The 22,145-nt window shown below is 36.0% G+C and overlaps 1 protein-coding gene across 4 annotated transcripts in view; it reads left to right on the forward strand.

Annotated features, from left to right (window-relative positions):
• SCN2A (sodium voltage-gated channel alpha subunit 2) overlaps nt 1–22,145 on the forward strand; it is a 139,753-nt gene that overhangs the window by 110,296 nt on the left and 7,312 nt on the right. For all 4 annotated transcript variants that reach the window (XM_023623062.2, XM_014732515.3, XM_023623059.2 and 1 more), the window contains exons 18-25: nt 334–454; nt 4,507–4,661; nt 6,256–6,429; nt 10,882–11,004; nt 13,362–13,643; nt 15,208–15,261; nt 18,206–18,343; nt 18,708–18,812. In XM_023623062.2, the coding sequence (XP_023478830.1) occupies nt 334–454; nt 4,507–4,661; nt 6,256–6,429; nt 10,882–11,004; nt 13,362–13,643; nt 15,208–15,261; nt 18,206–18,343; nt 18,708–18,812 (1,152 nt within the window). The remainder of the gene's footprint in view (nt 1–333; nt 455–4,506; nt 4,662–6,255; nt 6,430–10,881; nt 11,005–13,361; nt 13,644–15,207; nt 15,262–18,205; nt 18,344–18,707; nt 18,813–22,145) is intronic.

Consider the following 22,145-nt stretch of genomic DNA (forward strand, 5'->3'; position numbering starts at 1 on the left):
TACTTTGCAAAAGCAAGATCACAGACGATCATGACTCTGGCAGCTTACATAAGCTCTCTGCAGGATTTTATTTCAGAATCTCTATACATGGGCTTACTCAAAAACTAAGTTGTTAGCACGGTATTTTTATTAAAGAAAAAAAAATACTGTGGTGCTGTATCTAATCTTGTGACCCCCCACGTCTACTAAAGCGGACTGGCATTATGTTTAAGATATTCTTAAATTACAGATCAAGGAAATGCATACAGAAGACTTGAGGGCACGCCTTTTGAATTTTTATGTTATAGATTAAAGAAAATATTTTAAAAGCTTTTCTGTGGAATTGATTTTCAGAAGCTAAATGCAACTAGTTCATCTGAAGGCAGCACAGTGGATATAGGAGCTCCTGCTGAGGGAGAACAACCTGAGGCTGAACCTGAAGAATCGCTCGAACCTGAAGCCTGTTTCACAGAAGGTAAGCGACACAATGCCTATGAGCTCGTTAGACTTCTCTCGTCCATCCGCCTATTCTCTCTCTCCCCTCTCTCTTCATCTATAGCTAACAACGGCTCATTTTTTTGTTTGTTCTTTACTTTTTCTATATCAAAGCAAAGATGATTTTTAAAAAGGTAAGATTTAATTTGTCTAATCAGATATTCTTATTTTTGTGGATCCTGTTCCTCTGAGAAATGCTAACTATCTGAGTTTTTGGTGGGCTTCTAGAATATCTAATAAAAGAGAAAAGCAAATGGTACTTATCTCTCCTTAGCTTTAAAAATAAAAGAAAAAATTTTTTAAGTCAAAGAATTAATTTATTGTTCACTGTTTTGTCAAATAATAAAGCGTACTAACTGATAAATGTACATTTAAAACTGTCCATGAGTAAGAGTTACTTGTATTTGTCAAGGTCAAATATTTTTTATTTATTCTGAATGATAATAGATAAGGAAACCCCAAAATATACTATGAGTTGTATAATACAGGGCACCACGCATTAGTGTAATATCAAGAGGATTTTCTGAAGAAAGCTAAAATTATGTTGTTTGAAGTATAGATCAATTATCTGTTGAACAATAATGTTGTGTATCAAACCGCCCCAAATTTCTTAGCATAAAACAAAAAACATGTATTTTTGTTCACAAGACCATGGTGGGCTAGCTGGTTTTGCTGATCTTGGCTGGGCTCTCTAATCTGAATGAGGTCTCGCATGAGACAATTGGGCTGACTCAGCTCCACTCCACTCTTGTCTCGTCCTCTACGCACTGGCCTGGGCTTGTTGTCATGGTGAAGGCAGAGGAGCAGAGAGGAAGCCTAAATGCGAAGCGCTTGTCAAGCCTCATCAGGTTTGCTCCTGTCCTGTTCACCTGGTCAACCCAGATTCAGCATGGGGGTGCACTACTAACGCTACAACGAGACATAAAAATTAGTGCAATACCACAGGGTATGCAATTCTTTACATTTGTTATATAAACCACTGCTGTAGATACAGAAACATTTCTCTAAAACCCTAGGAATCACTTCATTTTTAGCTCAGTTTTTAGTTAACAGCTATTTAATAATTCTTACTCTTAGCCCCAAATTCAATACCATATAGTAATTGCTTAAATAAAAGTTTATTTTAATAAAAATGACTGTCTCAGATTGTTACTAGTAATGCTATTTTATTACAACTAGTTCTAAAAATGTTTCATTTTGGTGATGTATCTTTACATTAAGGAAATTAAAGCTGTTTTAATTTAAGCTTTAAGCTAATTTTTGTTGTTAGCGCTGTTGAGTTGGTTCTGCCTCCGGCGACCCTGCGTACAGCAGTGGAACCCTGCCCTGTCTTTTTTTTTGGTGCCATCCTCTCTCCTTCCAGTGTTATATCAGACAATGCTCCACTGCTATCCACAGGGGTTTCGTGCCCTGTTTTTTTGGGAGTGGATGTCCAAGTCCTTCTTCCTAGTCTGTCTTAGTCTGGAAACTCCGCTGAAAACTGTCCACCATGGGCGACAATGCTGGTGTTTGAAATACTGGTGGCATAGCTTTCAGCATCACAGCAACACACAGTCGCCACAGTAAGACAGACAGGCAGACAGGTGATGTGGTTCCCTGTCTGAGAAACAAACCCAGGCTGCAGTGCAAATCTTAACCACTAGACCATGAGAGCTGGCTTAAGCTAATTTTAAAAACATGTAATTATATAGATGTTAGAAATCACCGTTGATGTCAATAGGTTCTTTCAAGGTTATTACAGAAGATTATGTGCATACACCTATTGATTTTGTACTTAAATGCATTGGTGAAAAGAAATATTTAAATATGAATTGTCAATTTTTAAATAATTTCAAATTATGCTATTTGTTCAGCGTGAGTTTTGAAGGAAGCTACTTTTTTACTATTTCCTTCAAAAAATCTGCATACCTATCAGTGCAGTTATTTGATTATGAAAAAATTTATGATTTCACAAACCATTCAGGTGGTATATCACAAAAGTAATTTCTGTGGTATTAATTATTACTCTTTCCCAGACAATTAGCTTATTTTTAGGGTCACAATATGTGCATAATAATAATTATGATGCTATCAACATTTGTACTCTGTAAAGTTAAAAAAATTAAGGGATGAAATATTACCAACATAACATTATAGAAAATAATAATAACACAGATACCCACCAACCAACTTTAACAACTTGAATATTTTTATCATTTTTTGCTTCAGACTTTTTATTTAAGAATAAAACAGATACACATGAGGCCCCTTTTGTATCTCTTCTTTATCCCATTCCCTTCCTTCCCTCTCAAAGGTAAACTAGTATCTCAAATTTGGCATTGAGCATTCCCCCTAGCATTGATCTTTTTCTATTGAACAGTGTTTTTTCATCTCATATCCTCTTTAGGGGAAAAAAAAAAACTAAATACAATCCCATTTAATCCATTACAATAAGTATCTTCAGGGCATGTAATTCTTCTTGATCCTTTGAGAAACAGAAATGTGAAAAAGGTCTTGCCCAGAAAGAAAAAACTAATATGGTATTTATTTCTTAAAGAAGGAAACTAATAACATTTAATAACACTTCATTAAATTTTCATGAAACAAAGGATATGATCTGGCTGGTTGACATTATAAAGTAGCATCTGATAAATATCTATGGAGTAAAATATTATGCTTCTTCAAGATGAAGTTTCCATTTTTCTATTCATTGCACAAGGGCCCTCTATCACGGTTAAAACTCTGTCTCGTGACTCCTTTCTCTCCCACACTCCAGTGCCCCTATATTCTACATGCCGCCAGGTCCTGTCAACTCAGCAGTATCTTTTGATTCCTGACCACCGTCACCACTGTTACCCTTGTTTTCACTTTGTTTAATGTCCCGTTGAGTGAATCTCATAGACTCTTAACTCCTTTTCCTCTTCTTTTTTCTATCCATCCAATGCTTTGTATAGGAATAGATAATTCTACGTCAGTGTTCTTATCAGGTACATCTTCTTTATAACTCCCAAATAAATCCTTTAATCTTGTGCCCATTAGCACATAAAATCCAGCTTCTCTAACTGACTCATTCAGGTTCTTTTTTCAGATTGATTTTAAGCATCTTTTCTAGTCTTGAGTCCTAATTCTCTCCATGACATGATTCTCTCCAGACTTTTGTGTCGTCAAATTTTACTTATCATTGTTTCTCCTCCTTTACAGCTAACTCTGTGTACTAGACTTGATTCTTACCCATCCTTCAAACTCCAGCTTCCAATCCATTTCCTCTGTAAAGCTCAATATCAGAAATTAATCTCTGCCAGTGAACTCTCACAATACCTTATTTTGTGATAATTGTTGCTTTTTATAACTATAGAATCTGTGGACAAATCTCCCCTACCTAAAATGCACACTGTTTTTAGAGCAAGGCCATATTTTACACCTTCTTGTTCTATAATTTGTCCAATACAATTCCTTGAATACAGCAGATATTCAATAAATATTTGTTGATGGGCCTTTGATCTAGTTAATCCACAAATTACACAAAGGTATTTATTATATTGTTGCTGATAATAGCCAGAATTAAAGCAACATAAATATTCAATAATAGTGGAATAGTTATATAAATTCTAGTTGAGTCTGGTAATATTATGTAGAGAAGTATTGTGAAAGTTTTCAAAATCCTATTTACTTGTTATAAAAAGGGAAATGTTTATCGTATACCATTAAGTGAACTAATTAGAATTCAAATATATGTAATGTTCGTGTATGCGTGGAATCACACTCACAGTATAAAGATAGGGTGAATATCAACTTTTGATGATTTTATTTTTCTATGATATGTTTTTATAATGTGATATAATCCATTATAACAGTCCCCAAAACATGAAAACAATATTTGTTGAATGAATGATTAAAAAGCCATATAGATGATTTCTAGTTCTATAAGTGGAAACCATCTTAAAAAATAGTTATACAATGGATCAAGTAATAATGTAGATGGACCTCCCACCAACACAAATGTACATAATCAAAGAGTAACTTTTTTTCCTCATTTACTTTGACCTATTTTAGACTGTGTACGGAAGTTCAAGTGTTGTCAGATAAGCATAGAGGAAGGCAAAGGGAAACTGTGGTGGAACGTGAGAAAAACTTGCTATAAGATAGTGGAGCATAACTGGTTCGAAACCTTCATCGTCTTCATGATTCTGCTCAGCAGTGGGGCGCTGGTAGGTGACGTGATCTGCTCCTTTACCTTACCTGAAACCCTTTACCTTTCCCCTTAGTGAACCTCCTATTACGTGATTTTACAATAAGGTGTTTGTGAGGATGAGAGACATTGTGTGATATTTTTAGCTCAGTGAGAGAGGCTCAATAAATAGCAACTTTTATTGTTCTGGAATAGGCCTCAGATTGAATCAAACTCCGATCAGTATGGTGTTTTGTAATATTTAAAGAAGGATCTTTCTGACTTTTAGTCATCAGAGACAGTTCTTATTAAGACTGACTATGTAGACACAATAGAGGCTTATCATCTAATATATCAAACTGCTTAACTAAGCTCCATCACTGCAGGGAACTCACCTGTCTCATTCATGCTGCTTCACGAGGACCAACCGCATGAATGGCAAATAGTAGACTAACTTAATTACTGACTAATAGCAGAGTAAAAACATTATAAACTTAATTTATGTCTGATTTTATTCAATGGAATGGTCAATTTGGTTAAAATATTGATGTAATGAAGAGTGTGATCCTTTTCTGATTTGGTTATCCAAATGTGGTTGCTTTTCTTTTATTTTTTCGATTAGTCACTAGAGTGTTTGGTGAGTTGATTTCAGAGGAGGATTATTGGAATTGTATCCGGAGGCCTCTCAGCCCGCCTCTGATTTGGCTAAGAATCCTGCATCCTGTCGTGTACTCAGAGCAAAGAGCGTCAGCCTTGCGTTTTAATGCTGAGTAGAGAGAGGAGTGTGAAGTCTCTTCAGAGACTAGTGTCCTTGCTGGAGTAGCTCTTGGTTCTCAACTACACCCGGTCAGAGCTCCCCAAAGTCACCAGGATGCTGGCACAATGGCTGGCCTCTCAGGGGCTTCCGGCTTCAGCTATAAATTAAGCTGACAAGACTTTAGTCCCTTGTGTTGAGCTCTGGTCACAAACCTAGATCCCCCTTATCTCTGAAAGAGAGAAATGTCCTTTGTCCTTGATCCAGACCACCAGTTATCCTGATAGTTTTTCCTATAAGAGAATTGCGTTAGACAAATGGCCTTTTCGTTGCAGAAGGCCAAGGGGCTCCTGCAAATGAGTCCCCCCACCCTTTCCAAAGAGCTCTGCTAAATGATGGCAGAGGGGACTTCCCAACATACACCCACACACATGCCCAAATTGAGCAAGAGAGGTAAAGGGAGAAGTGAAAGATGAGAATCTGTTCCCCTTTCCCCAGACTGAGGGGCTCCTGGCCTTACATTTGCATTGCTGGGAAGGTACATTCCAGTTACTCTGCACTGAACAAAGCGGATCCGTTTGCAGGTGATTTTCTGCCTCCTGCACTGAAGAGAAGCAGCTGTCAGTGTCTGGAAAATCTTAAGCTCTTCTGGGACACCCTGACACCAAAACTTAAAAATTATTTGAATTCATTGGTTGACTGAAATGCCCAGTCAATAGTCATTTGTGTACAGATAACTATAGAGCAAAATGCCACTGTGGGAAACAGGAAGCTTTCTAGCCTTAGGCACCTGAGAAGAGGCTGGCAGCTTATTTTTTCTAAGACATCAATTGGAGACAGTTCATAACAATGAAATTCAATGGAATTTTTTCATTTACAGGCCTTTGAAGATATATATATTGAGCAGCGAAAAACCATTAAGACCATGTTAGAATATGCTGACAAAGTTTTCACTTACATATTCATTCTGGAAATGCTTCTCAAGTGGGTTGCATATGGTTTTCAAGTATATTTTACCAATGCCTGGTGCTGGCTAGATTTCCTGATTGTCGATGTGAGTATTCTGCACTTTCTTGTTTCATTCCGTCGGCATGTGATGGTACAGGCTAGTCCTAGCAATGGTGCCTGGTACATTGTGGGCTCTCAGTAAATACTGCATGGGCCCAAATACAAACGATGATTCCCATTTTCCCAAAGGGAAGATGCCCCAAAACATTTTTTTTTCCAAGTAATTTTATTGAGATCAGAATGGTTTAGCAAAACATTATTTTGCCTATTTAAATGCATATACTTTCATAGATGAAACAGTCAAATGCCACCTTATTATATGTATTGATTTAATTTCAAATTAATATTTAAAATACCAAGTTAAACAAAAGAATATACTAATGATGAAGCTTTGCTTTTTCACTCTCACGTTTCACGTAATAACTGTATTTAAATTCTTCGCAGGCAGCTTTGATGTTAGTATCTCTGTCATCACCAGAGGCCCTTGGGAAGTGTTGTCTCACAGATGGATTACTAATTACAAAGAAATTTGAAAGTCCAAATAGAAGAGACACCTCTTGATTTGTATGATGGTAGAAACAGATTGGCTATGGACCACTTATCCAGTTATTTAAAGGTTTTATTAAACTGCATTGGTGTTGAAAATAAAGTAATAGGAGTACCAGGATATAAGAGGCTTTAAAAAGCTGAATATGAGGTTACTCCCTGATTTCTGAGGGAGAATTTTGAGCAAGATCTCACCTTTTATTCACGAATATAAGATCTTAACTGAACAAAAAATTTAAAAATCATTTTTCTTTAGTTTTGGAGATTTACATCTTTTTTTTTCTTTATGAGGAAGATTGGCCCTGACCTAAACTCTGTTGCAAATCCTCCTCTTTTTGTTTGAGGAATTGGCCCTGAGCTAACATTTGTGCCATTCTTCCTCTATTTTATAGGAGGGTTGCTGCCACAGCATAGCTTGATGAGTGGTGCACGCCTATGCTCAGAATCCAAATCTGCAAACCCAAGCTCCTGAAGTGGGGTGCACTGAACTTAACCACTATGCCACCAGGCTGGCCCCAAGATTTACTTGTTAAATCCCTTTTAAGTTAGTAGTTCATTCAGAATGGAAAGAAAGGAACTTAAAAGCCTTTTGTTTAGAAAAGACTAGGTGAGCCAGTGGGGACAGAGGCTGGGGGTGTGGGGAGAGAGGACAGGATGGTGCTTACAGTCAATAGAGATGGGGAAGATACTGGAAGTGGCAGGAAAGTACAATGCGTTAAATAGTGCATTTTAAAGATAATATTCTGTTGATTGTAATAGTTTCTTGGCAATTAAAGACTTTTTGATATATAAAATTTACATTTTATGCTAGCAAAAGAAAAAAGGTGGACCCCTTCATGGAGAAGATTATTTTTCACAGTTTGAGGTGAAAAGACATATCAACTTTTAATCCAGTGTGAGCTTTCTAATCACCAAACAGAAGAAAAAGTTTATAAGACAAAGAGAGTTGTTTGAATTTAAGAGAATATAAGAAATTTTAGTTTTTTTCTAATCTGCCCAAAGCAAATCTACTGTTAAATATAACATATAAAGCTACACCCAGAATTACATCAAAAGTTTTACAGCAAAAATATGATACAATAAGTAATACTTAAGAATAATGTCTTTGGATATTACAAACAATGGAAAAACATACCAAGAATAACCATTCTTTTATTTGTATGATGAGATTGTGTATGATACTTTTTCTCTTTATTTTCTGTATGTGGTTATGATACATTGGTAATTTTATAATAAAAATATCTGATATTTAATATAGCTATGTAATAATAAAGGTATTAAGCCAATACTACCTGAATACAAAGAAATTCTTATGAGAAATCTAGTTGTCTGGCAGCTGATGCGCATATTACAGGCTTTCCCCACTATCTGAAAGTAGAGGGTTCCATGAAATCTTTTGTTAAGCTGAAATGGCATTAAAGGAAGAAGCAATTATCATTAATTTATATGGGAAAATTTTGTGTGTGTGCGAGGAATACTGGCCCTGAGCTAACATCTGTGCCAGTCTTCCTCTATTTTTTTTGTATGTGGGACACCGTCACAGCATGGCCTGATGAGCGGTGTGTAGGTCTGTGCCTGGGATCCAAAGCCAAAAATCCTTGGCCAGCAAAGCAGAGCATGCAAACTTAACCACTACACCACCAGGCCAGCCCCATAAATGGGAGAATTTTTGAGCATTCTCAGATCCCCCAAAATAGCCTACCAAATCATACCAAATAACACATAAAAGCTAAAATTACGCTAAGATATAGTAAGAGCAGGAATGATATGATAAATACACAGCCTGCATAATGGCTCTCTGCAAAACAAACACTGAACGCTATTTTTGCTTTTTTTTGTAGAAGTGAAAATCCTCTTCAGATTTCTTTCATTTAGTGAAAACAGATACTAATGTATGTCTTTCATAAATGCAAAGTGGCATAACGTGAGCTTTTGAAAGTCGGTGGCTATCTGTACCAGCATATCCTGGTGTTTACCTTCTTAGATTTAAGAAAACTGCTATGATAATATAGTAAACTAATCAATGCTTTGCTTTCTATCAAATATATTTGTTTACCATCCATTTTGTTATGGGAGATACAAATATGAACATTTTTCTGGGCCTGTGGGAGCTTACAGTTGAATAGTGAGGACAGATATATATGCACTGAGATGAGGACATCTGTACTGAGAGCCACTGACTTCACTGAGGGAGGAGGAAGGGCTTCGTGAAAGCGGTGCAGTGTGAGCTAGAGTTTGAGGGGTGAGAGTGTTAGCAGATAGAGAGGAGGGGAGGGACACCAAAGCATTAAGACACTGATGAAAGCAAAGCAGGGCCTGTTCTAGAAACAAGTAGTCCTACAGGGTAAGCACAGTGCCACAAGGTGAGGGAAGACGTTTTGTAATTGGATGATAAGGTAAGAAAGACAAGTTGGAGAAGAGTTTGAAGAAGCTGGGAGGCCATCCAAAGAGATTTAGACTCGAGTTAATAAAGAAGAAGCCATTGAGGAATTATCTATGGAGAGTGACGAGAAAAGTTCACTCTTTTAGGCAGAGAAATTTGGTGGAGGTGTGAATGAGAGAATAGAAAGGGGATTATTTAGAGGCCAAAAGGCTAATTAGGAGGTTACTCCAGAAAGAGAAGGCCTAAATGCATCTCCTTTTCACATTTAGCTACACAAGTCATATAAAATTGAATATTTTACCACTTCTTTTAATTAGCCAATCAATGTTGCCCTGTTCAGAATTTTTTCTCATGTCTAACTTTTTTCTTTCATCCTTTAATTTATGCCTTTCTGTTTTTGGTTCTGTCTGCAGAGAAGAAAAGTACTGCAGGTCCTCATATTTATATACAGAAAATCTTCACAATAAATGATAATTCAGTAACTTTATTATCCAATTGTCTGTGAAGATGGGACTTATAAAGCCTAAAAGTTTAGATTTTAGGAAAAATATATAAACCACTTAAGATAAATTTTTATAGTTCCAATTTTTCCAAATTTACAGGTTTCACTCTTTCAGATTATATGTGCAAAATTAGTTCAATTAAGTCAAGTTTTGTTGTGAAAATTTTCTATGCACTTCACTTATTTTTCTTAAAAAATATATTTTTCAAATATCCATTAACACCATACTCTTAAAAGCTATATTACACATCTGTTTTCATTCATCTGCTTTTGAAATTCAGGTATACTACAGGAGAAAATGTCTTTTCTTTGCTTACATAATTTTAATAAGTTTTCTATGTATTTTCAGAGGAGAGCAGACATTTCTGTGCCACCTATGACTGTTGTTTTTTCCTTTCTAGCTGAGATTTTAGAACTTTTATCATCTACATTAGTCATCTATATAAATGACTAAAGAAAACATTGTTCCAGCAATTTCTAATTAGTTATACTAAAATCTCAACTTCTTTTTAGTTAGTTATTTTAATTTGACCTAATTATTAATTTTATACCCTCACACTGAAATTTACAGAAAGACAAAGCCACCGTGGAGAGGCCTGGATCTTTCTGAGTGTATTTTTGTTCTGGTTCACCTGTGGTTTGCGTAGCTGTATACTTGTACGAAGTTTTAATTTCCCTTTCAGGTCTGCTAAATAATATGAGAAGTGATCAAGTTTTACAGATCTGTAGATAAAGATTACATATCTGTGTCATTCTTTTTCTGTCAAGAATCTTGAAAAGAGAACATGTATATTTTCTTCTTTTTCATGAATTTATAACAGTGGTTCTCAAGGTGACTCACAGACCGGTATCATTAGGGCACCTGGGAACTTGAAGAAATGCAAATTCTCAGACCCTACACCAAACCTACTGAACTCTGCCAGCAATCTGTGCTTTCAACAAGCCCTCAGGGTGATTTTGATACTCACTAAAGTTTGAAAACTGCTGGTTTCTTGCCTCGAGCAAGGTTGAACTGTGTAAGCGTTTTTGTCTGTAAATAAGAAAATCGTGTTGCTTTTTCTGTATAGGTCTCATTGGTTAGCTTAACAGCGAATGCCTTGGGTTACTCAGAACTCGGTGCCATCAAATCCCTCAGAACACTAAGAGCTCTGAGGCCACTGAGAGCCTTATCCCGGTTTGAAGGAATGAGGGTAAGACCAAATGCTTTAGAGTTTGTTAGAATCATAATTGAGAACAGATTGACATTGTGTACCTTAGAAATGACAAATCCATGGAGAATCTGTGTCTTCAACGTTCATACTGACGTAACCAATCAATCAATAATATTTGTCAGACATCCATACACTTGAAACTGTTGGAGACCTCACAGAATATGATGCCTGAGTGATTGCTTCTAATTAGAAGCAATTGGATTGCTTCTAACTAGATTTTTCACTCAGTGGGAAATCTCTGTCATGTTGTGTAGGCTTCTGACGTGAGTTAAGATTAGCGATGTTCATTCCACTTATAAATGTGCAGGAAATCCCAGTCACTGTAATTAAAAACCACCAAATTGTTCTTCATCATTTCTTCGCTGCTCCATATGATGTGTTTTGAGCCTTTTAAAGTCTGAATCTGGCCTTTTAGCTTTCAAACACAGGCTGAGATAGCTAAAAAGTAGGTCAACTGGAAATCTAACGTTCATTTAGAAAGGTGGTACAAAGGAACAGGGAGGAATGTGTACTGCCATTTGTCACCCCCTGGGGCACAAAACCTGAGACCACATACCCTCAGCACCGAGGAAATGATGATCCTGTCTCAATGGATGTAGCTATTCAAAAGGAACTTTTGGAAAATGATACTTCTTGTGACATTTGAAAATAGTTACTTAGGACTTTCTCTAAATGTTGCAAACACAACCAGAAATGAACGGTGTGTGTAGGTGCGTGTGCAAATGGTTGCCAAAAAGGAATTGTTAGCTGTTAAATTCTTTTCACTTTCCCAATTTAAAATCACTGTTTTTGCAGTAGTAGGTTTAATTTAAAAAAAGAGAGATTCAAACTTTCAGTACTAGAATAATTTTCATATTTTCTATATGGAATTTGCCTATGTAAGAACCTAAATTCCTAGTCCTTCAATAGATCTGACACTCTTGGAAAACACATGTATTGTTTCTTTGAAATTCGGCTTTTTTTTTTTTTTTTTTTCCAATCAGAACTCTATTAACCAGGGCCGGCTCACATTTGCATTGTGGAGCATTCCTTGTGGTGAACTCAAAAGTGCAGTGTCAAATCTAAAAGCACCTCTGAATTATCAAAGAGACTTGAAATTCTAGTAGTAACTTAACACTGTTATAAGTTCGTTAAAACTTACTTTCCTTTAAAAATACGTTAAAATGTTATCCTTCACTGAATAGGCTGCAGGTATCAATTTACAGCTGAATTGTGCCTTTTGCCAAGTACCCATTTGGTATTGTTGCTGTAAGATATCATTGCTCATATATTTATATGTACGTATGGATGCATGTGTATATGCTTTTTATCCCATAAGGGGTTTGAAGAAAGCTAACGTATTTCTCATATTTTCAATGTCTACTCATCGATAAAGTTTCTTTCTGATGTGGTTTAGGTGTGTTTGTACAGAGCAAGAAATTTAGCTAAATATCAACTTCAGGGATAATTAAGAAATGTCCTGAAAAAGTCCCCTAGAAGCCCTGGTTAATTGAGAAAACTTCGAGTAACCAAGCCATCAAGCAAAACCCTGGGACTCAGATCGCCCTATTTTCTGAAAACAAAGCCACTCATAGCCAAGCCTATGTTTTGATTATTGTAATCTCTCAATTTATAATTTGAGAATTTTCTTCTGAAAGGGATTCCACAAAGGAGGACTTTTAGGGCCAGAAAAGTTAAATAACTTGCCCAAAGGCGCACAGCTCATTTGTGATAGGGACTGAATACAGATCTCCAGACTTGCAAACCCTTTTCTCTTCATCACATGTGCAGTCTCCAAGCTCCAGTCTCTTTGCTGAGGATCTTTTGTACGTACATTGACCCTATACTACATTGCTTAGGACCGTCCTGGTTGACATTTGCTTTCTCAGAATAATTATCATCAGTATTCCCTTTCATCTTGGAAACAGATCCCCAAGTGTTCTCTTTTATTCTCAAATTTTAAATAGCAGATTGTGTTGTTTGCATGATTTAAAAAAATTGTAATGTGCACATGGTAACATGACTTCTATAGTCATGTCACTATTTGTATTCTTAGCCAATCTTTGCATTTACAATTAGTTCCATTCATTAATGAAAATTTGCTGCATGTATATCCTTACCTCTTGAGAAAATATTCCTTAATATAAAATTTATTTTTATACATCCTTCTTAAGTATAATTGTAAAATTCTTAGTTGGAGCTACCAGAGATTGGTTTGTGCCCAATATTTAATTTAAGAATAGATATATATTTTCTATCATTTGACTGTTGTTTTTATAGTGTTTAAAAATAGGTAAAAATAAATAAATATTTGTTGCTGACTTTTCACTTCTTTTTCCTTTGCGTTTCTGTGCCAGGTTGTTGTCAACGCTCTCTTAGGAGCCATTCCATCCATAATGAACGTGCTTCTGGTTTGTCTGATCTTTTGGCTGATATTCAGTATCATGGGAGTGAATCTCTTTGCGGGCAAGTTTTATCACTGTATTAACTACACCACCGGAGAAATGTTTGACGTAAGCGTGGTCAACAACTACAGCGAGTGCAAAGCCCTCATAGAGAGCAATCAGACTGCCAGGTGGAAAAATGTGAAAGTAAACTTTGATAATGTGGGACTCGGATATCTTTCTCTGCTTCAAGTAGTAAGTGCCCACTTTATTATTCTCTGTGATGTATTATTGAAATGAGTCTCAAGTTCTTCTTTCTCACTATTTGCAAATACATGCTTCCTCTGGCCCATCTGCCTAGATTCTTCCTCAGTCATTGCTGAACTATCTTTCAGCACCGCGTTAGACACTAGACAGTTCTACAAAGTTTATAGTCTCCCGGATCATGTATTAGGTATTCCAGCAACAGTCCATTGTTTCTAAGACTTCTATGTAGGTTTCCACTGTGTTCCTTCATTCCTACTCTAAGCAAAGTAGAGGCACTGACCCCAGGGTCGGGTTGGAAAGATGTGTGTGTTTCGGAGGGCAGGGGGGCACATGGTAGATTTCTATACTCCTTCTCAGCAACCAGACAATATTTAATCCCTCATCATGTCTCCACTTACCAACCTTCACCATCACCATAACCCGAACTCCCCACCTTTATACCCCTAGCTCAGACTCCAACCCCAATTCTCATCTTTCTGCCTGCTGGGTGAACACTTTCAGATAGGGAGCTTGCTCCCTTGCAAATGAAAAACCTCCAACCCAAACTATTACGTCTGCTATAAATTCATAAAAATCCATTCGGCTCCTCAACTGCCCACTCAGTCATATCCACATGCTCCCTGAGATAACCCTCCTACTCAATACCCAACAGTGGATGAATATTAGGGGGAAGGACAGAGCCTGAGGCACTAAGGACCTGAAAAACGTGCAAGAATTTTGTTTTCAGGATTGCTATGTCCACATAACAAAAAATAAATATTTAATAGAATAAATTGCAGTTGAATATAATTTTTGTTTTCCAATTAAGAAACTGCTTCTTCTCATAGAATAACTGCCTCAAAACAGTTTGTTCAACAATATTGAGGAGATTTTCAAGAACAACCATCATGATTGGTGATTGGTGATATCATTTAGAAAAGAATAAGTACAAAAGAAGGCATTAAGATCAAACAATGCAGCATAGTTTTCACCTTGTCTGGTGCTAGTACTGTATACATGAAATTGTTTCATCAAATTTCATGGTATATTCTTATAGGCATGACAGAGTCAAGGTTGTTAATTGCTTTGATGATAGCATACTGTTATCATTTATCATGATTTAATTATAGATGTTAAAGATACATAAAAAATGTTATAAGGAATATAAAGTTGAAGTATTTTCAATTCATGTATCATAAAACTTTGCCCAAAGAGTTTAAATATTAACCCTAAACTATTTTTTTATTTTATTTATCATTTTTTGGTGAGGAAGATTGTCCCTGACCTAACATCTATGCCCATCTTCCTCTCTTTTGTATGTGGGATGCTGCCACAGCATGGCTTGTTGAGCAGTGTGTAGGTCTGTGCCTGGGATCTGAACCTGCAAACCCCAGGCCACCGAAGCAGAGAGCGCAAACTTAACCACTATGTGACTGGGCTGGCCTCAACCCCAAACTATTTCACATACCTGATTTTGGAATGGATCTTGGTCAATTAATCTGATACTTAATTTCTTTTCTAAAATTATAATTTGTGGGAGAAAAAGAAATTAAATAATGTGACTTTTTTACAGGCCACATTTAAGGGATGGATGGACATCATGTATGCAGCTGTCGATTCACGAAATGTAAGTCTATTTAGAGGGAAAATTGTTTAATTTGATCCAGTGAATATTTCCACACTGTTATAATTTAGTGATAACGTCAATAAAATAAAGCTATTGGCCAATTTATAGAGCACATCGGTATTACAAAAATAAAATATTCAACCATATATTATTTCTTCCAAAATTTGATTTGAATGTTTTTCTCTACTCACTGTGAATCTTTTAACATCTCTATTCTAGTATCTAGTGTGGCACCTGGCATGTAGAAATTTGTTGAGTGTTTTCAAAATGAGACATTTTATTTTTGGCTCTGATAATTCTGGCCATTTGTGCATTAGAAGTCCTCACAGGCACTTTTTTCATGTGTCACAGATTTCTTCCAGCTTCTTATCTTCCTTGTAATAGGAAGGATCTGACTAATGGAGGAAAAACCAAACAGGAAACAAAACAAAACAAAACCTTAATAGTGTTTCTCTCTGGGAAGTGAGAGTGTGTGGTAGAGGAAAGGAGCTTTAACAATCTACCTTATACACATCAGTACTTTGGAATTTTTTTGTACAGTTTCCATTAATTTCTCATTACTTCACAATGAGGGAGGAAGTCACATTTTGAAAAATAAAGATTGGCTTCTGGTATATTGCCAGAGCATAGTAATTGAGCTCAAATGTTATTGCCCTAACACTAATAACCAGGTGTTAACTCAGAAAGAATTCCTGAGTTGGGGTTTTTTTTTGCAATTTATTAAAAGAAGAGAGAGAGAGAGCACAAGAGCTAAACACCCTGCATTGTAACTCTGCAAGCCCTATCAGGAATCCCACTTATGAGCTTTTTGAATAATAATAAAGATTTTATGATTTATTACCACTCACTCTGCTAAGGGATTTCTTACATTATCTCATTTAATCCTAAATAATAACCTTATCACATAGTTGATATTAACTGCATTTTACCATTGGAGGAAAGGGGGGCTTAATGTGTTAAGTGGTAGAACATGTTTTTGAACCCTGGCCACAAACAATGGGCTCATGACTACTTTCTACAGCAGTTTCCTACCAATTTGATTAATTTGTTTAAAATTCCTTCCACCTTCCCTATCAATAACTTAAATGACAGGAAAGTTACTTTCAGTTTCTTCCTTAATAATTTAGCATACACTGTCTGATACATAACTCCTTGACATTCAAGCACTTTACAAAAGATAGAGTCAATTGGCCACTAAAATTATGAAAATTTGCTGACTGTTACTCTCATTAATCAACAGAGAAATGCAAATTTAAACAAAAATAAGTTATCACCTATAAACCTACCTCACTGGTAATATTAAGAGTCTGACAACATTAAGTGCTTCCAAGGATAAACAGCAATAAGAACTCTTCTACTATGCTGGTGGGGAAAAAATGGATAAATATTCCTTTAAAAAAGTTGGGCATTATCACATTATTCAATAAAGTAAAAAATATTCTTTTCCCCCTGAGATTTCATTTTTATATAGCCTGCTGAAACTTGTGCACAGGTATAGGCAAATCTTTGTATAAGAATGAATGTAACTTTTTTTGCACTAGCAAAAAACTAGAAACAACTCAAAAGTAGCAAAAATGGACAAATAATTGAATATGAAGCAGTGATGAAAATGATATATGAATACAGTCTACCCAGTAATATGGGTGAGTCTTAAAAATATAACAGAATTGTAATAAATCTGTCTACTAGTCCAAATGTAGACACAAGTTACCTTATTGTTTAAGAATGCACACTTAGTTGTTAACTCTAAAGAAAAAGTAAGGACAAAATTCTTAGAAAAGTCAGGATGATTGCCTGCAACAGAAATGGTAAAATTTATGTTTGGAAGAATACAGCAAGGGTTTTTGAGGTCCTGACAATGTCCTGGGTTGTGAGAGTCACTTTATAACAATTTGGTATATTTTACACTTAGGTGTTGTACACTTTTCTGTATGTATTATATTTAATTTAAAAACATTTAAAAATATCATTTTATATCACTGTCCAACACACACACACAGAAATGAAATAAAAGTCTCATCAAAGAATAGGTACTTTTACAATATTTCCAATGTTTTCTATTTTACTCTATTTTGTTAGAAAAAAAAAGTCATGTTAGCCCTGACCCTCTAAATTGACTTCACGACATTCGGGGTCATTACGTGCATCCATTGCTACTTATGACAGGTTAACTGAGTTGATTAGAACAATATCCTGTGAAACCTGAACTGTAGGTTACAGCCAAAGCTCAAACCAATTAGCACACTTTTTTTTTTAACCGAAAGTGTGCTGGACAAGAGAGTGTATCATTGTTGCAGAAACAGTGCCAAAGGCCTGAGTAGAATGAATCAATAGACTCATTTTCAGAAAGGAAAGATCCTAGCCATGTACCTATATCCACAGATACAATAATGCTTGTAACCTACCAAAAGAGATGTGCAATAGGAGTCAAACCTTTATACTTAGCTCTTATAATTGGCCGAGCACTGTTTTCAAGCACTTTTCATACCTTGATACATATAACCTTCCCAACTACAATGAGGTTTAGGTTCTATTATTTCCATTTTATGGATGAGGAACTGACTTAGAGGAGTAAATCTTAAACATTGTAGCATAGAATGGTGTGACTCTAGCATCTTTTCTGGGGAAAGAGGAAATCCTCACTTTGAATGCCCTGTTTGAGTCTTCATTTATAAAGGAAAGTGTGTTTATAATCTGGGTATTTATTAGGTGAAATTAATTTTAATTATTCAGACTTTTTTATGAGTAGTTTCATTTTCTAAAGTCAGTGAATAATCTTGCAGGACTCTTAATAAATATGTTAGATTTATGTGTCATAAAATCTGTTTAATGTTTACTTTTTTCCTTCCCAGCAATTAAGACGTGATTTGAGAAGTGAGCATTCACTGCCATTTTTATAAAACAAGTATTTGTTCTAATAGTTATCATTCTTCGTATTTTGTAGGTAGAATTACAACCCAAGTATGAAGACAATCTGTACATGTATCTTTATTTTGTCATCTTTATTATTTTTGGTTCCTTCTTTACTCTGAATCTCTTCATTGGTGTCATCATCGATAACTTCAATCAACAGAAAAAGAAGATAAGTATACTAAAACTTCATCTTTACTCTAAAATGTGAACTAAAAATGTCACACTGTTTTATTTTGGCTCCAAAATGCAATCACCAAAAAGAAAAAATATATAATTCAGAGATTATTTTGAGAGACTTAATTGTTTATATGTTTTTAGGTATTTGATAATTCAGATAGCATGTGTTTTTATTTTTAGTGTAGAAACGTGATTAATATGGCATAATTTATGTATTGAGTATATGCATCTCCATAAATACAGACATTAGCAACATTAGAATAAAACGTGGGAGCCAATTTTCGCACAATTACTAAGGTGAGTTTTATAGCTAGCAAAGAACATGATTTTAACGAGTTTTGCTTTTATTTCTTTACTTTGGAGGTCAAGACATTTTTATGACAGAAGAACAGAAGAAATACTACAATGCAATGAAAAAACTGGGTTCAAAGAAACCACAAAAACCCATACCTCGACCTGCTGTAAGAATAACATACTTTCATCACCAATAAAACCTATGTTATCTATCACTTTCATAGCCCAAATTGCTAGATACTAGTATTTTTGTGAATTTGCAAAACAAAGTTTTTACCTTAGCAATGTGACTAGCTATCTTAGATAGCCTAAGTATACATATTTTATATATATATATATCAACTATGTACTATATTTTATATATAAAGATATAAAATATATATAAATGAAAATTTTCACACTTATATGCCTATAGTATTACATAAGATTGAAGTCACTGAGGAGCTTCTAATGTAGAGAAGAAAACATATCCATACATACATATGTGGAAATACTGAATGTTCTCAGAGTGCAGTGGGGACGATCAGAATAATTGGTACATCTCAAATAAGTCCCATTTTCTGTCCAACTCTGCAGATAGAATGGGATCAATAATGAACCAGGTCATAGTTCTTTGGGGGTTTTTGGTTTTAATAAAACCTCATATTTCCTCCTAGCATCTTGCCCGTAGATCAGATGACATCATTCTTTTTATGACTTTCTATGGTTGTTCCAGTTGTATATTTGCCAGTGGCTTCTGGTTCTGTTGGTTGCTGAAGGGAATTGTTGTCAGGAGAGTCTCTGAATTCTTCCAGCACTCCTGGAGGAACAGCTCAGATATTAAGTCTCAGAACTCCTCCCCCAAGGTATACATGGTGCAAGGCAATCCAGTGTTCCCCAGGAATCAAGACTTTGTGAAATCATTAGTAACAATATAAAACTGGCCGTGCTCATGTTCAGTTTGTAACTCAGCCAAAGCTCAAAGAAAGTAGATAGCTACATTGGATAAAACATAATGAATGTTAAGTTGAGCCTAGTCTTTGAGAAATAATACAATGTGAATCGATGGAAAGAAACGCAGAGTACATTCCCTATAAAAGAAATTGTATACTCCAAGGCCACAGAAATATTTGGCACATATTTGAGTTAGTGAGTAGTAAACACAAGGTTTTCTGGGTTAAATGAGTTAAAGTTACCACTATGAATCTGCAGAAATTAATCTTAATTAAACAATGCAAGTATAATGTAGCTAAGAGAACAGTATAGTAATGTGAAGAAAAGGAGATTTTAGAGATTGGTATGAGAAGATATTAGAGACAAGATAATGCTGAGCCTTAGACAAGAAGATGAACCCTTATGCACAAGAAGATGAGTCCATAATATGGGATCATGCCAATAGGACCGGAAAACAGGAGATAAATGAGCCAATAAGAAGATTCAACGGGATGAGGCAGCTATAAAATATAGGAAAAGAGGGAGGACATATAAATAATAGAGAATCTAAAACAGTTGATGTTTTGTGAAATTATCGGTTCCACTAACATAAATGAAAGTCTTGTAAAGGCGTTTGGAAATACTGGTTTAAGTCCTAAGGGATGTCAGACTGAGATAAGGGTTTTAGAGTTGTTAGACAAAATTCAGTTGAGCTCTAAAGCGTTGATTCATTTTTGAAAGATAATTAGACCCAAAAAAATGTGCTGAGTATGAAGCCTTGGGTGCTTCACCATTGTAGGAAAAGGTAAGTTAATGAGGGAATGAAATTAATCAATAAGGCAGTATGTGTGTGTGTGTGTGAGAAAATTTCAAAAGAAAAGAGGCTGTCTAATTACATCAGGTGACATAAAGATTTACCTGGAAAGCAGTAGGAATGTATGAGAAAAGATCAGTGCACTTAGCTAGAATATTATTAGGAACAACTTGGCAAATTAGGAAATGATCTGGTGAAATCCATCCATTCAGTCATTCATTAACAATTTACTATGCTAAGCATTTGGAATTAAATATTAAACAACATAGAGTAGTTGGCACAGCAAATAGTAAGCAGAAAGTCACACTAACAAAGGGAAACATCCAAGAAGGAAAGAATACATTTGCCCGTGAGAGCTGATAATGGGGAGGGGCCTCATTAATCAGGGAAGTTAGGGAAGGCTTTACTGAAGTGGTGCGTGAGCTGAGGATGGAAGAAGGAGAGAAAGTATCAACAGGCAAAGTGGGAATAAGAACACTCTTTATGAGAAGGGGAATGCATATGTGTAGACCCTGAGGTAGGAAGGCCACCGAGCCTGGAGTGTAGGGAATGGGGATTCATTTGGTACATATTCAGAATGAAGAGGTCAGGATGGGCCAGACTTTTCCAGGCTTTGAAGGCCATGTTCAAGAGTTGTCTTTATCCTTAGATCAATGGGAAACCATTGAAGGGGACCTGATCAGTTTAGGTTTTGTGAAGATCACTCAGCCAGTATTGATGGAGGTGGTGTGTATGCATCGTAGACTTGTTTGGAGCTATTTCAGAGACGATAGGTAGCCTGAATCAGAGTGGTGTGCAGACGAACACAAGCAGATGGATTTGTGAGCTATCACAGGAGTGAAATTAAAAGGTTTGTCTACTAATTGAATATGAGAAGTGAAGAAGGAGGTGACAAAGAGGACTTATGACTTTTTGCCTTACACCACTGGACGAACAGTGGTGTCATGCAGGTTGTGAAGTAGGGACATGAATGGAAAGAAAATTGGAGATGCTAGTTTGCAGAATTTGACAATCGATCAAAGGGAGGGCAGTCTGAGAGAGAATGAATATTTAGAAGAAACAGTAAAATAATTTTCTTAAGATTGCGAGATTAGGTTTGAAGCAATTCAGGAGTTCTGGAGGGGAAGAGATTGAAGAGAGAAAACAAATATAGAATAAAGTCGCTCAGAATGTGGCTCAGGAACAGTGTGGTCTAGGTTAGATTTATAGAGGAAAAGGGACTGAGCCCTCTAAGGAATTTGGAGTATTATATAAAAAGATAGGTGTGGAAATCAAGATAATATGATATGCAAAAGGAATCAGAGGAGTTTCTTTACACCAATTGACTGTAATGTTTTCAAAAAAGAAATAAGAATAGAGAGCAAGAGAATGAAAAGTTTCTGAGAAGTTTGAAACTATCCTGGGAGCAAGTGAGGGACAAAGGATTGCTAATCGTTGTCAAGGGCCAAGACGGGGTGAGAGAGCATAAATCTTTGGTGGACAGGGCCTCCAGGGTTATATAGCTTCCTCCAGCATATTCTGCACCCCGGGGTTTCAATTGGAGATGGTGATCAGTGACTGGGGATTTGAGTTGTACATTCAGGTGACCCCCTGGAAAACTATATAGGCAGGGAATCTAAGGAGCTTTTGATTAATCGTGCTGATAGGAAAATAAACACCAGTTTTCTGTTTTCAAGCAGTTTTGAACCTATTACACCCTAGGTGATATATCTGTGAGAAAAATGACACTGCTCTGTCCTTGCAGAGCCTCCAGACAACGGAAGAGAAAATTAAA

The sequence above is a fragment of the Equus caballus genome, chromosome 18 (assembly GCF_041296265.1).
Source record: "Equus caballus isolate H_3958 breed thoroughbred chromosome 18, TB-T2T, whole genome shotgun sequence".
Taxonomy (NCBI): Eukaryota; Metazoa; Chordata; class Mammalia; order Perissodactyla; family Equidae; genus Equus; species Equus caballus.